Source organism: Galleria mellonella, unplaced genomic scaffold, assembly GCF_026898425.1.
Source record: "Galleria mellonella isolate WM207_F2 unplaced genomic scaffold, CSIRO_AGI_GalMel_v1 utg38, whole genome shotgun sequence".
Classification (NCBI taxonomy): domain Eukaryota; kingdom Metazoa; phylum Arthropoda; class Insecta; order Lepidoptera; family Pyralidae; genus Galleria; species Galleria mellonella.
The window spans coordinates 7,258,775-7,274,789 of NW_026442090.1; the positions used below are offsets into that span (position 1 = coordinate 7,258,775).

Here is a 16,015-nt window from a genome sequence, read left to right on the forward strand (position 1 = left end):
ACCTGTTTTCAACCTTACTTATAATTTTTTACTGATGCCCCGCCAGCATATATCGATAGCACAGGCAGGGTTACCACTTCATTATCGTGCATTAAAAATATTACATATATTATACAATTATTATATAAAACTATTTACATAATACTTGAACGTCCTCCGAACATTAATGTTATTAGTCTATCAATTACATATAATATGCATAACTGTATAAATCTTTTATAAATATATATTACATTTCCATCTTTTTTATCAACAGTTAGTAATAGTAGGTAGGTACTATATGAACAAAGGTCTACTCATTATAATCATAAAGATAAATAGATGTTTATAATGTTAAGTTTTTTATGCTTAAATTGCATGACTATTAAAATGTTTTCAGGAATCATGCTCGTGTACATCCCTACGTAGTCAATTGCTGTCTAACCTATTAGCAGACTTGTTCGGTGGACTGCAAGCCGAGTTGGGAGGCTCTGGTTTACAGATGCCGTGCCAGTTACTAAAATGTCTAGAGGATAAGCATAATTGGAATCGAACGAGTGTTGTCAAGACTAATCTACGGAATTTCTTTGCTCAATTATTAATTGGAGAGTTGGATGTCGCTATTGCAACATCAATTGAGAATTATCATGCTAAGGTAAGCATCAGAAATAGATAAATAGAATTCTTTAACTTATAATAAACCAATTCACTATGATTACGAATAGAAAAATTTATATTCCTATATGCCTAACTTTCTAGCCCACTTTTATTGTACATAAGTCTGAACGACGATTATTCAATCTTACTAACTTAGTAGTAAATCTTATCGGTTTCTAAAAGTATAATCAAAATCGGTTTAGATTAAGGAAGAAAACAAAAGAACCGACAATCTTGTCCATTTTGAAATCGCATAGAAATATTATTAGTTTATAAAATGGAATAGCAACCCCGCCTGTACTATTGGTTTACGCTAATTAGGTACATACATACCAATAAGGGATCATAAGTGATGTTTGTTCAGTTGACTGATTATGATAATTTGTCAAATATTAATAACGTCGATCTCTAGACGAGAGCGCTCGGAGAGCACTTTATAGTGTAGGTATATTGGTAGCAACAGGGCCATTAGTTGGGGACTAATAACAATCCATTCCTTTTTATTATACTCATTATACATATAGGTATTGAAAGTCATTCTGACCACTTAAAATAATATCAGTGACTAAGAATTGTAAAAGTTAACAATGACAATTCAATTTTGTTACAATTTTTTATCAATATCTTGATAAGACATCTGAATTAATGTTGTAATTTATTTGTACTTGAGTATATAAGTTCACAGGTAATAATGACGAATATTGAAACTAAATGATTATTAAAATTCCTTTATTATTGAGCAATTATGTAGATTATGTTATATAAAAAACACTTCTATCGTAGTGAAATCTATTATTTTGATTAAAAAAAAAACTACGGAAGCAATTTTAATAATATTTCTTTGGAACAAATCTGTAAGTATATCTTTTCAGATATACTTTCGTATACAGATTTCGTTTTTCAAGTCAGTTGAAAAACGAATAGTATTTATAATATAATATCTATACCTACATGTAAATTGTTGCTTACTTAAATTCTAGATGGCATGATATATTTGTAATGTTACATATTTATTTAGTGACGACTTGACTAATTGGGAAAAATTGTGTATAGTAATAAGTGAGCGAGTAAGGTGGTTGGGTGGCGTCCAGGGCACTAAGATCCAAAGCCGAGATCTAAGAAGAGCGCTCTAAATATCATATTGTACTCCACATTAGTACTGTTATGTAAAATGAACAGTAAATTTGTGGGGTCTCTTCTTTCTTCGCCTGGGAGTGGATCGCGACCTGTCAAAAATTTACACAGGAACACTACAGATCAACAAAGAGCGGCATGGTCACCTTTTATTATTTTTCGTCGTTAGAGAGGCTCCGTCAAAAACATGTCCAATAGCGCTAAAAAATTGAGGCTCAAGTCCTTCTAGGAATTAAAGGATACAGCAGGAAGGATACAGGATATTATTGGTCTGATTTAGGAATCATTTCGATAAAACAGCTGGCATAACTAAAATATTAGTACATTAATATTGTAAGATTTTGAAAAAGTATTTTGATATTTATTACACAATCATTCTTAATAATAATAAAGGTACGGTAAGGCCAATCTCCTTTAGCCATATATCTCATCATAAATTATACTGTGTCGTCTGTGATATCCAAATCTGCAGCTACTTTCGAGTATTACATTTTATTCCTCTTTTATCACAAAATGCATTGACTGTTATATTTCATTTTCAAAACATTTATTGACAATTTATTACTTCACCCCAAAAATATACACCTAAACGAATTATACAAAATAAGGTACTTACAATAATAAAACTTCAGTGGGTTGGTGCATCATGTGCTGATGTCTCGAGGGTTATCCCCGACCCTGAAGAAGTCGAAAACGAAGGATGGCAAGAACGGGCTCTCGAACGTAAGGCACAGAAACTTGCTACTAAGCTTGCTGAACAGATGTTTCAAGAGAGAGCTGAGCAACTTGTTCAACGAGCAAAGGATATAGTAAGCTCGGGTCCTCCGCCTTGTGAGTGCAAGCCGCAATCAGGTTAGTCGTATTATTATTTATTCGTCACTGATAGTGGTGAATTAATGAAATTCAGCTATTCACAGTCCATTGCTATATATAGGTCTTCTTCACAATCTAATACAAGAAAATGTCCTAGGTTATTCGTATTCATCGACTCATTTAAAATCGTCGCTTTATATAGTAGAGGGTCTTTTTATACATACTACTCGTATGTATATTGTGTTTACTCATACGGGATTGCCACTCGAAAACTTTTCTCCTAATTAGTGATCGATAATGAGCACATGTTCTCGGCAATTTATTTCAGACCCCTTAATTATTGATTTAGTTATTTTTAATCTAATTCTCGATTAAATCAAAGACTTGGAAAATACACATCAAAATTCAAGGGCAAATTACATCTAATCTTTGTAGTTCCGCTGTATTGTCAATTCGTATCGGTACGTGTCGTATTGAACTGACGTCTCGCCGTATGCGCTTGGAGATTATCTGTTATCTATATTTTGATGTTTTAGTTAAAGATAGCAATCACATTTCGCATTTCTCCTGAGATTTACAGTGAGATTGTTTGCGTAGGTAATTGTTTCGTTAAATTTGTAGAAGTGAAATAAATGAACTGAAGTAAGTATAGAAGCGGTTCTGTGGTGGTCGAAATAATATAAATAGTGTCCCACAAAGAAAAACCTACTTCAATTGTAACAAAACCAGTTATTTTGATCTGACACTAAACTACTAAACAGATTTTGATAAATTTTCTATGGGACGAATTTGTAAGTATATCCTATCAGATAAAAAAAGAATTTTCCAAATTAGTTTAGAACTGGAGGAATTATGATGTAACAAACTTAAAAAAAATACGACCGAACTGAGAACCTCAATCTTTTTGAAGTCGATTGATAAATGAATTAAATAGACACTAACAGATATGGATTGCTTAGTCTAAAATAAACAATTAAATTTTAACGTGTTAACTATTTCTTGTATACTTAACTTTTAATTTTGTACAATCTAATAAAATATTTAATGGACTTATCTTTGTTATAGCGGTATATTCGTGTTTTGTAAAACCACCAATAGTGGGAGGGAGTGGTGCCGGTAGTGGAGTCACAGGCGTCAGTACTACTGCTCCTCCGTATTGGCGCAAGACCTTCCAGGACGTTACACAGCTCAGAGCGCAAATAGAAGACCTTAAAAGAGTTACTTATATATTATTACTTATTTATTATCTCATTTTACCATTCTCAGCTTAAATGGCTTCCCTTCAGACAACGTAGAAATGTTCGTCTGCTCTGTACCCTCTATTCTATTTTATATTATCCCAATTCTTCTGAATACCTTAAATCTAAATTTAAATTTCACAGAGACGTCAATAACAATTGTGTTAGATCTTCTAGAAATCTCATTATTCGTTATTATATTAGTAATAACATTATTCTGTAATGTATACTTATTTATTTATAGGAAACTATTAAGAAAGCAGATTTAAAATTAATGGAAAATAATATAGCTAAAATGGTGCATCGTTCTTCGGTAAGTAAATGTTATACTACATTTCTCAAATGAATTCTTTTCGTAATTACAAAACCTTAAATAAAAATATTTATCTCATTAAAGGTACTAGAGGCAAGTTCTGTGGCTGGGTCTAACAAACAAGTTAATAACTTAGAAAATAATAAAGAACAGGACATAAAATATACCGGATTAGCTAATACTGATAATATTTCAAAGTACCATCTAAACTCTAACAAAACTACTGCGATTAAGAAAAAACAGTCAGATGTAATTGGTAGTTCTAAAAAAATAAATAAAAACATTACTGGCAATATTGGAAAAACAGGTAAAACTTATAAAAAGAATGAACAAGCATATACTGTTAATGTGTGTTTTTGTGATTCACAAAAATATCCTTCTAAAACAATTAAGCATCATAAACCAAATTGTTCTATGGAAAATGAATGTAGACTGTCACGAAAAGATAACACTTCTAAAGATATTGTATCCCAAATGTCAAGTGTAAGACAAACTAAGCCTATTTATGATATAGAATCTACATTAACAAATAATAAAAAAGGCAAAACATCTAGCGAACCATCTTGTAGAAGTAATTGTGTTTGTTTTTATAAAGTGCCGTCAAATACTTCAATAGATAAATTATTAGAAACTTTGACAAAATGGAAATATGATTTAACTAACGTTTCTAATCAAAATACGATGCCAGTCTTGAATAATCATAAATCGAAACAAATAAGTAATAATTTAAATATTAATATAAAAACACAAGAATCACCTATAATTATAAAATCGATAAAAAGTGATATAAACTCCAGTATTTCTAAAGGTATAGAATTCGAACAATACTTACCTCCTACAACAGAATCAGAATATATGGGTGAAATAAATTTGGATAATGACATGTTTAGTGGTTGTAACAAAAAAAATAATAGTTTTAATAAAAGTAGTTATAGGAACAAATCTCAAGATAAATTAAATATCCCAATTAATTGTTTAAGTCCTGAAACATGTAATTGTAAAAAATGTTCAGAAGAAAAAGAGATACAAAAGGATCAATTAACTTTGTGTAATAATGAAGAACAAACAAAAATGTTACAAAGTAAGTCACAACTAAGCATTGAACAAACACAAAAACTTCAAGAACAAAGTGATTTAATTTCAAATACAGAGGATATAACTACTGATATGAATGAAAATAATAAAATGAAAGATTTATTTCCTTCTAACAGTCAATACTACAATATAAAATTTTTAGGCGTTACACTAGCTAACACTAATTCGCAATGCATTTTGCATGATGAATATACCTTAAATGTTAAGAATAACAAAAATATTTTAAAAAACAATGAAACAATGAATGAAGTATGTTATAATAATAAAGATCAATCAATTAAGGAGGAATACAGAAATATAAATGTAGATCAGAGAGATGAACATTTACTGGCATGTAATTGTAATATTAAGTTTAATGAATTCAAGTATTTTACGGGTGAGAAACTTAGCAAACAACGCGTTAATTTTTATGAAAATGAAAAAGCAGTTGAATCTCAGAGTTTTAATGATAATGTAATAATAGACAAACATGAAATGTGTGTTTGTTGTAATGACAATAAATTTGATAATTCTCGTGATTTAGAAGTTAATACCTTTCATCTATTAGAAGAACATCTGAAAAATAGATTAGAAGAATTTAGACAGTCTTCCTGCAAATCTTCATGTATATCACTCGATGAACAAGAAAAAATATTTTCAACAATTTTTCAAAGAGTCAAACAGATAATTTCCGATAGTTCAAATAAAATTATATGTAAGTGCCTAGACGAAGAGCCTTCTCTAGGAAGTTGGAATCGAGCCTATTGTTTATTACAAGAATACTTAAAAACTAAAATAAAACGTGTTGGATGTTGTTGTGTATCATTCCAAAATGAAGAAAAATTTGTACCCGATGTATTGGACCAAGTATGTCATTTAATAGAGAATGATTTTGAACGCTTGAAAAGTTTATGTAAATGTAAAAATACTGTTAATAAAAGTGAAGAAAATTATTTGATGACTCAAAATGAATTACCAGAAAGAGATATAAATAACGATTCATATAATCATTATCCATTATCTAAAAATTTAGATACATCCAGCATTGTAGACCAAAATTATAATACCAATAAACTGTCTAAATTAAATTCACCTATCATTCTGGCTCAAAATATATCAGCTCAAGTGCCCAGTAATCTAGAAATGAAAACGAAATCTTGTGATGCTATGGAGAGAAAAAATAAAAATGTACAAATCACAGAGTCTCATGAGCTACTTGTAAATAAATATTGTAATTCTTCTGATATCTGTTGTCATTGTAATTTACCTAAAAACAGCAGAAAACCATATTCTGAATTATTTGGTACCAATGAAATTTTGGTAAATCATTGTATAGATATAGCAAAAACAAAAGAAAATTGTCACATTTCAAGTGATGTAATAAATACTAAACCTTTATGTTACCAAATTATTAATGAAATAGAAAGTAAAAATAATTACGAAATAATAAATAGCCAGGAAATTAATGATATAGATAGATCAGATAAAAATGAGATTATATCATCCAGTTATCAAATTAAAACTACACCTGATATAGGATATACGATAGATTGTACTTGTAATAAAACTTTAGGGTCATGTTTATGCACAAAATCTATGTATATTGCAAATAATAATCAAATCAGCAATTTATATAAAAAGTGCGATCCAGCATTTCCTATGAATATGTCTTATATTATGGATAGCGTATTCAATAAAAATAAAAGTAAACATATGATTTATGATAAAGATAACAATTGTATGCTGAAATCGGCTGATTCTATACACGAAGCTAAAGTGAATACATACGAAACAATGGTGAGCGCGCATGATGATAATGAAATATTGCTAAAAGATTCTGTTAATAAAAATATATGTCTTTCGTATCATATGGTAAATACTTCACATAATTTAATTGAAAACAATAATTTAAATGATGAAGACCAACATGAACTTCTCCAGTATGATAATGTACAAAATTTAAGAAAAGTATTAGATTTATCAAAGAATACCCATTTAGGAAACATTGTCAAGAGTGAAACATACCTAAAAAATAATCCCGCAAAAATGCTCAGTACACATTTTTCAAGTTGTGACTGTGATCTGGTTCCTATTTGCCACGTTAAAATGTTGGTTGAAAATATAGAGAATAAATTAATTAGCTATAACTGCACATGCAACTCGATGAGCAGTAAAGTTTGTCCTCTACACTCTAAAAGAATTTTGACTTGAAGATTGCAAATAAATTTCTTTGTTTACTGTTATTTGATATACTAATATTATTTATTTTTAAATTTACGTTTAATGAAAATAATAAAAAAATTGAGTAATTTATCTCTGTTTATAATTTTATCTTACAGGTAACTACGACTAACTCGTTGTTAATGGTATATTTCGCTGCTTTACCATTTTTTTAAACTTTCTTGAATAAATATCATAATTTTAAGTATATAAAGTATATTCTATAATAATCGTGGTGTTGTTCCATATCTATATGCAATATAAATACTATGTAGTGACTAACTTTACTACTACTACTACATAAATTTACATCATAATGACTAAGATGCTATCTACGGTGTTATAGGAAGGGGTGGCATATTTTATGCCAGGACCTACACGGCGAGACGGATTGCTGGTAACGAATGTATTTGAGAAATATACACTTTTGATGAGATGGGTTGAACCATTGTTATAATTTAAATTTAATATAATTATTAAATTATTACAATTTCAATAAATAAAAATAATAAAAATTATCTCGATTGTGCTCCTTAATAGGAGTTACATGTATTTGTTGACTATTGCTGTTATGGTGAACATAACACTCGACATGTCTACAATTTGCCAAAGATATTTGAATCCAACGTGGTAGGGTAGCAAATCTAAGCTTTAATTTTGGATTAACAGTATTTTTATTAGCATTATAAAGCTAGGTCAAGATTTAAATAGACACACAAAGTTTTTGGCGTCGGTCAAATTGAAACTCAAGACTTTTGAAATTTGTAAGTTAGATTAATATACCACTAGGCTACAACATGGCCGTGTGGTTTCGGCATAGAATAGGCCACCTCTTCCTTTCCCTTGGGTGTCGTAAGAACCGACTAAGGGTAAGTAAGGGATGAACAGCAGCGCCCCTCTTAAAACATCTCTAAAACCTGACTGCAGTTGGCAATCCGTCTACCAAGCATAACCACTACTGGCAAAACCCCCCCTAGGGGGCGGCTTGTGTTCAGAATTGGACAGTTAAAGGCTGATATGATAGGCTACAATAATGTTTTAATGACTATTAATTTGATAAATAGTGAAAACGTAATAGATACACAAAGATGATTGTGATATATATTCCATTGTCATAATAAGAAAGACAATTATAAATCAGAATAATTTTAAAATATAGTATAATAGTACTCATACTATCAATATTATGCCGTCCTGAATAAAACATAATCTAAGTGTACTTGCTGACTGTACCAATGATACCGAGATTAGTTTTAAATCGTCAATCGTCATACATACAACGTCCACTGATAAGTAAAAATAATGTATTATAAGCCAAATATTAACTTGAACGGTCAGTATTTATTCGCATTTCGTGTGGAACACGCTAAATGTTTAACGTTCACTCGTTTTAATAACATAAAAAATAAGTGTCCTAATGTGATTTAATTTGTGTTAGTAATTTCGATAATTAATAACTGAAATATGGAAAATAACGTTAAAAGCAACAGTAAATACAAAACGTTTAACGATGGAACTCAGAAAAAGAGAAGTAAACCTAATATAATATCAAGAATATTCATATGTTGGATGTGTCCAGTGCTAGTAAAAGGAAACAAGAGAGATGTTGAAGAAAAGGATCTTATTGTTCCCAATAAGCAATACGACTCAGAAAGACACGGTGATAAACTTGAAAGGTATTTTTGTTTTTATATTAGAACTATCTTAATTGATAAGTTATGCGTGTAGTTTATTAATATTCATCGTCATCGTCATCATCATACTCGTATCAGTCTTTAACTGTCTACTGTTGAACATAAGCTTGGGGGATTTTGCCATTAGTTGCCACACTTGACAGGCGGATTGACAACTGCAGTTGGGTTTTGGAGATTCTCAGAATGTCAATTATGTTGTGGAGGAAAATTTTATAATATTAATCTTTTAATTAATTAACATTCTGTTGAACATAGACCTAGGCAACCGCAGTTAAGTTTGGTGATGTTTTAAGTGGGACGCTGATGTCCATCCCTCGCTCTTTCTTAGTCGCCTCTTACGAAACCCACGGGAAAAAAAAGGGTGGCCTATTCTATGCCAAGACCATACGGAATGGAATTTGTTAATGTTAATACAATAAAATATTATGAAGTATGTGCTCGTGTCTTACAGTATAACGGTATTGGAGAAGAGAGTGTGATCAGTTACTTAAAGCCATTATTAGGATTCGGGTTATATACCACATTAAATCAACGTAAATTTATACTATAGTAATAAGTAATGAAAAAAATACAAAAACATGGAAGCGCCTTAATGTTTATGTAGTAGATTCTGAAAGGTGGCTGAGAGAAATGTTGAGTTAATTTGTACCTACTAACAAATTAATTTCATATTTATACGAAGTTACTTTAGTACATCATACTACGTCTATGAGTTAGTTATCAACGTCGATGAATTCAGTATGGCTATAAGCTTACACCAAGTGTGGACGATACGGTCTTCTTGTTAATAATAATACATGCCTGACATTCTATGTACAAGATGGTGATGATATTTGCCAATTGCCCTTAATATTGAAGATAGAGCAGAGGTCTCGAGTATATTGGAGCACTACCACATCCCATCCTTTAGACCTAACACTATCATATAAGCACAGTTACTTCACAGCAAAACTAGAGTGGGACAGAGGCACCGAAGCAGACGATTTTTTTTACATAGCCACACTCCCTCTGGTATATTTATTAGAATTTTGTGTGTGTTCAGTTAAAATCTATAATTAAACAATATTCGACTATTCAAATTTTCAATTTATAATATAATAGATGTGGGATAGCAACTTTAAAATTACAAGAGCGAAGGTTATTAATTTGTACTTATATATCTCTACTTGATTGAAATAGATAAATTATTTTGATATCCTTGAAGGAAAGACCGCAGACATGATGACGATGCATGTATAAAATCTGAACACAAGAACTTATATATGTAGAAAACAGCAAGCGTATTTTTAATTCCTAATCTATTCTGATAAACATATCAAGACAACATCCAAATAATATATTTAATCAAATTATCATTTTTAGACAAAAAAAAATATAAATGTTTAATGATAAATAATAGACCGCTATTATGTGCGAGTTGAACTCATATACCAACGGCTCCGTACATAAAATTATGAGCAAATAAAATACCTACGCTTCAATTTTAGAGTAAATTATATAGTTTAAAAACCATCTAAATACGTAGTGTATTTAGATAGAGATTCTTGTATGTTGGCTTGATACATGAAAAATGTAATATTTTATAAGTTTTTCAATACTATCATTTTAAGCATTGTTTTATGTTTCTTCTTAGCATTAAGTTTTCATTACCGATGCAAATGAAGTAGCTATGTCACGGAGAGGGCCATGCTACACGGTTAGCCAGTTCTGGCGCGGATACGGTTTTAACTCTCACCAGCTAATATGTCAGCTAATTCGTCATGTATTATCATAATTTCAGCCATTATTTATCCACTGCTGGACATAGGCCTCCCCCACAGACCGCCATAAGGAAAAATCCTGAACCACCTGCATCTACTGACTTCCTGCAATGCATTTGAGGTCGTCACTCCATCTAGTGGGAAATCGTCCTACACTGTGTTCGCCCGTACGAGGTTGACATTCAAGAACTTTTCTTCTCCATCGGTTGTCTGTTCTTCGAGCTATGTGACCAGCCGATTGCCATTTTAGGTTGTTAACATTTGGGCTATGTCGATTACTTTGTTTCTTTTGCGGACATCCTCGTTTCAGATTCCATCACACAAAGAAACTCCGATCATAATATGAACCAATGTAATTTAATAATAATACTATAAAACAATACTTACAACGTTACCTATCATAGAGTTGCCTAACAATATGAATGTGATGTAATGAAGAGTACAGTTCTCTTCATAAATTATTAAAAATCCTAAGAAAATAACTATAAGTGCGGTAGCGACTCGTATTTGCTTCATCTCATTACCACGTTTTTCTCTAACCACCTTCTGGTACGAAATTTCCCAAGCGTATGTTTTGATAAATTATAAATAAGAAATAGTAATAATCTAATCATCTAATTTCAATTTCATTTTCAAATGCAATTACACAAATTGATAATAATTATTACAGGTACGTCAATATAATATACAAATTTACAAAGATGAAAAATAAAAGAAGCAAGTTAATTGTGCTAATGACTAAATTAATAAATAAACCATTAAATATTTTCATTTCTTAATTATTTACCTACAACCTAAATAACACACATCATATTCTCCTTAATATATACCTATAGTCCTATATGACTTAAGCCAGTAATTAAAAATAAATTAGAAGATTATTAAAAAATATTTATTGAGGACTATAGCAATACAAAAAATACTCTTTGTTAAATTTTATCATCATTATCATCTCAGCCATTATTCGTCCACTGCTGAATATAGGCCTCTCCATAGACCGCCATAAGGAACGGTTCTGAGCCATTTGCATCCACTGACTGCCTACAATGCATTTGAGGTCACTCCATCTAGTGGGGAGAGGTCGTCTTACACTGCGTTTGCCAGTACGAGGTCACCACTCAAGAACCTTTCTTCTTTTCTCTCTCTTGTCGCTTCTTTGAGCTTGTTTATCTCTCGGGCTATGTCAGTTACTTTGATTCTTTTGCGGATATTCTCCTTTCGGATTCTGTCACGCAAAGAAAATCTGAGCATAGCACTCTCCATAACCCACTGAGTAATTTGAAGCTTTTGCATACGATCAATCGTATAGGACCATGTTTTGATTCCATAAGTCATCACTGGCAATACACATTGGTTAAAGACCTATGTATTCAAACTTTAAGGTATTTTGGATAAAAGGATGTGGCGTAGTTTTTCGAACGCTGCCCAGCCGAGTTGGATTCGTTGGTTGACCTCTCGATCGAAGTTGGACTTACTCATTCGGACAACTTGCCCCAGGTATACATACTCGTCGACAATTTTGAGCGTAGTGTGCGCAATCGTAACTGGTATAGATGTGACATGGACACTAATGTCTAAAATAATGTCTAAACATTATTTTAGTCTTGTCCATGTTCATCTTAAGACCTACCTATTGAGAAGCACCATTGGGATCATTGAGCATAGTATTCAAATTCTACAGGGATTCCGCCATGATTACTATGTCATCGGCAAACCGAAGGTGGATGATGTATTGACCATTGATGTTTATATCATATCTTTTCGAATCCAAAAGTTTGAAAACATCATCCAATGCATCTGTGAAGAGATAATATGACGTCACCCTGTCTTACACCTTTCTGCACTGGGATGGCTTTTGTACTCTGGTTCTGTAATCGGGTTGACATCGTAGCCTTACTGTACATACACTTCGACACTTCGATATACCTATAGTCAATCTGGCACTGCTGGAGGGACTGTAATACCAACCATATCTCGATCAAAACGAAGGCTTTTTCATAGTTCACAAATGCCAAACATAGTGGTAGACTATGATAAGGTATACTCTTCGATTTTCTGTATAATCTGTCATAGACTACATACATACGTCTATGGTACTAAAGCCCTTTCGGACGCCAACTTGTTCGGGTGGCTGGAAGTCATTGGAAAACAGTTGTAGACGCGATTTAGAGGGGATATCGGTATATGATTCTTCAATAGGGTATTGTCACCCTTATTGAAGAAAAGGATTACCGCACTTCTGCTCTATGCCTCTAGCGAAAGACCGTTATGGATGACGAAATTAAATAGCCTCTAAAGGACTACAAGTACCGGTTTTCCACCCACTCTCAGAAGTTTTGCTGTAATTCCGTCCGTCCAAACCTTACAACAAAACAATATCATAAAAACTTTCTCTATGAAATATAATCCAACTTTCATGGTGATTGGTCAAAATCGAAGTCATTAATCACAAACCAACAAGTACCTATACGAACATTTATTATTATCATAAAGAATAACTGATCTACTATTCTATAAAAAAACTTCTTACTCCGATCTGCCTACACTGTGGCTTTACTAGACAGATAAATCGATAATGCACTAGTTGTATATATAATTATTATTTTATACAGTACTATAAACATATAATATTAGTAAGATTTATGTCCGCTATTTCGTACGCGTGGAAATAAAATATGGCGTCTAAATTGCATATCAAGATAAAAGATATATTAGATTTTAACGTTACGGTCATCCAATTTGGTGCAGTAGTTTTTGCGTGATACCGAAATAAACATACAGACAGACAAATATTTTGAAAATTATTGCTATATATAAGTTTTCTTAAATGTCTCGCATGTACAGACATCACCAGGTTACTATTTAATATATTAAATAATATTTTGAAATTATTTGATTGACAGTTCAACATCCTGTATTACAATAAGTATTTATTTTGCATAATGTTTAGATATCTACTCATATTTTGTACTATTAACGTTATTTCATGATGATTATTATTTTTTTATCAATTCTCGTACAAAGATACAGATACCATATCAACTTAATAGATAATTTTATATGTCTCGATGTTGATTATGCTCTAACTTCTTTAAATGACTTCATTATAACTTCAAAACAAGTTTGTGTGCAAAACAACAACTTTATCGATCTAACATTGTATTTTATTCTTACATAAAAAAAAAAACAATGCGAAAGACGCCGGTAGGCTCATCCTCTGTCGCGTTGGATTATATGCTCGGAGAAATGAGAGCATGCCAATTCGGGACTACAATTTTCATTGTGGTAAAATTTCAACAAATATCTCTCTCTCTCTGGCTATCTCATTAATAATAACAGTCGACAAAATGTTTGCTTATTTTGTTTTGTAGGTATGTAAATTCGACAATATTATAATTTTCATTAAGTCTAAAGTTTTAGTAGACTGATTCAACGTATAAACTTATCTTACTAATATAATGAAATTACTATGTACATTATATATGTACATTATTATATATTATTATAATAATTATAATTTATAATATTTAAATATTTAATTTTTTACCTTATGCACTTACGTAAATTATAGATATCGGATTGCTACATTTCTATAATAACTACTCGTATAATGACATTTAAGAGATCAAATACTAATAATATTTTAAATTTAAAAGTAAATTTGTTTCTATGGTAACTATTGATCTCTTAATGGCCTTACCATTCAATAGGAAATATCGTATATATAATATGGGTTAAAGAAAAAATTAGGCCATTTTTTTACGCAGACGAGATCACAGATCAAAACTAGTTGTATATAACACAGTATACCTATATTTGCACAATTACAGTGTAAATCAATCCATTACAACATATTATTTTATTTGTTTCATTAAGTACTTAGTACCTTTTTTATTGGTTCGTTATCTGGAGATTGTTCTAATTCTGATATTTATGTTGTTTACAATTATTATGTTTTTATTAAATCAATTATCTAAGTGAATAATATGATAATCATATTCACGCCTCAGAAAAAAATAGTTCATATGTATACCATAACAACAAAAAAGTATAAATCTCTTAAAAAAATTTAAAAAGTAATACAAAAAAAACATATGATCGGTCAGCAATTGGTAGTCGATATTTTAGTTTTTACATAATATATCATACAACATATTTAACATATTTGATTTTGTTAAGGATCGATAATTTTAACTACATAAATATTCATTTTTCCCAACACATCATTATTTTTAATGTAATATTATATTATATTTTATTTTACTTTTAGATATTGGTTAGAAGAATTGGAACGATCAAAGAGAGAAAATAGAGATCCATCGCTGTGGAAGGCTTTAAAAAAAGCTTACTGGTTAGCATACATGCCAGGAGCAATATATGTAGGTTTATTAAGCATTGCAAGGTACGTAAAAATAGTAAATATCTAATATTAATACAATTAGTGAACTACGTAATCTACGTTCATTTTAAAAAACTTAGAACGTGCCAGTTCAGTACATAATAAATGTAATTTAAAAGACTTTACTACGTAAATATACCTTATGTACTTTTATTATACATAGTCAAAATGAATTATTTTGTTATAATACTTCTAAAATCTACACATCCTAAGTTGACAATAATTTTATATAGATTGAGCAATAAGAATTCGCCTTTACAATTTTTGTGCAGGACCATTCAACCGCTGCTATTTTCCCGGCTTCTATCCTATTGGACTGATCCGACTATGACGCGACAGGAAGCCGGTTTGTATGCCTTGGGCATGCTTGGATCTAATTTCGTAACGATGATGTGCCAACACCACAATAATTTGTTTGTTATGCGGTTCAGTTTAAAAATAAAAATCGCATGCTCAGCACTCCTTTACAGAAAGGTAAAATAATTATAAATCACAATTTATATACTAAAATGTAGAATACAAATTAATATAAATCCAACTAAATCATATGCGTTAGATAGGTATTAAAAAAATGAGTACCTGTACACGCGTTCATCATGTATATTTTGTGGTCAATCATCATCATCATCATCATATCAGCCTTTAACTGTCCACTGCTGAACATAAGCCTCCCCCTTGGGAGGGGCTTTTCCAGTAGTTGTCACGCTTGGCAAGTGGATTGGCAACCGCAGTCA

At 31.0% G+C, this 16,015-nt stretch overlaps 1 protein-coding gene across 1 annotated transcript in view; it reads left to right on the forward strand.

The window, feature by feature from the left end:
* The first annotated feature begins 390 nt into the window (after nt 1-390).
* LOC113522950 (ATP-binding cassette sub-family C member 4-like) overlaps nt 391-16,015 on the forward strand; it is a 28,985-nt gene continuing 13,360 nt past the window's right edge. Inside the window, exons 1-8 of the mRNA XM_052897937.1 lie at nt 391-634; nt 2,403-2,622; nt 3,649-3,800; nt 4,066-4,134; nt 4,219-6,527; nt 8,889-9,104; nt 15,153-15,284; nt 15,554-15,755. Coding sequence (XP_052753897.1) covers nt 482-634; nt 2,403-2,622; nt 3,649-3,800; nt 4,066-4,134; nt 4,219-6,527; nt 8,889-9,104; nt 15,153-15,284; nt 15,554-15,755 — 3,453 coding nt within the window. The 5' untranslated portion in view covers nt 391-481. The remainder of the gene's footprint in view (nt 635-2,402; nt 2,623-3,648; nt 3,801-4,065; nt 4,135-4,218; nt 6,528-8,888; nt 9,105-15,152; nt 15,285-15,553; nt 15,756-16,015) is intronic.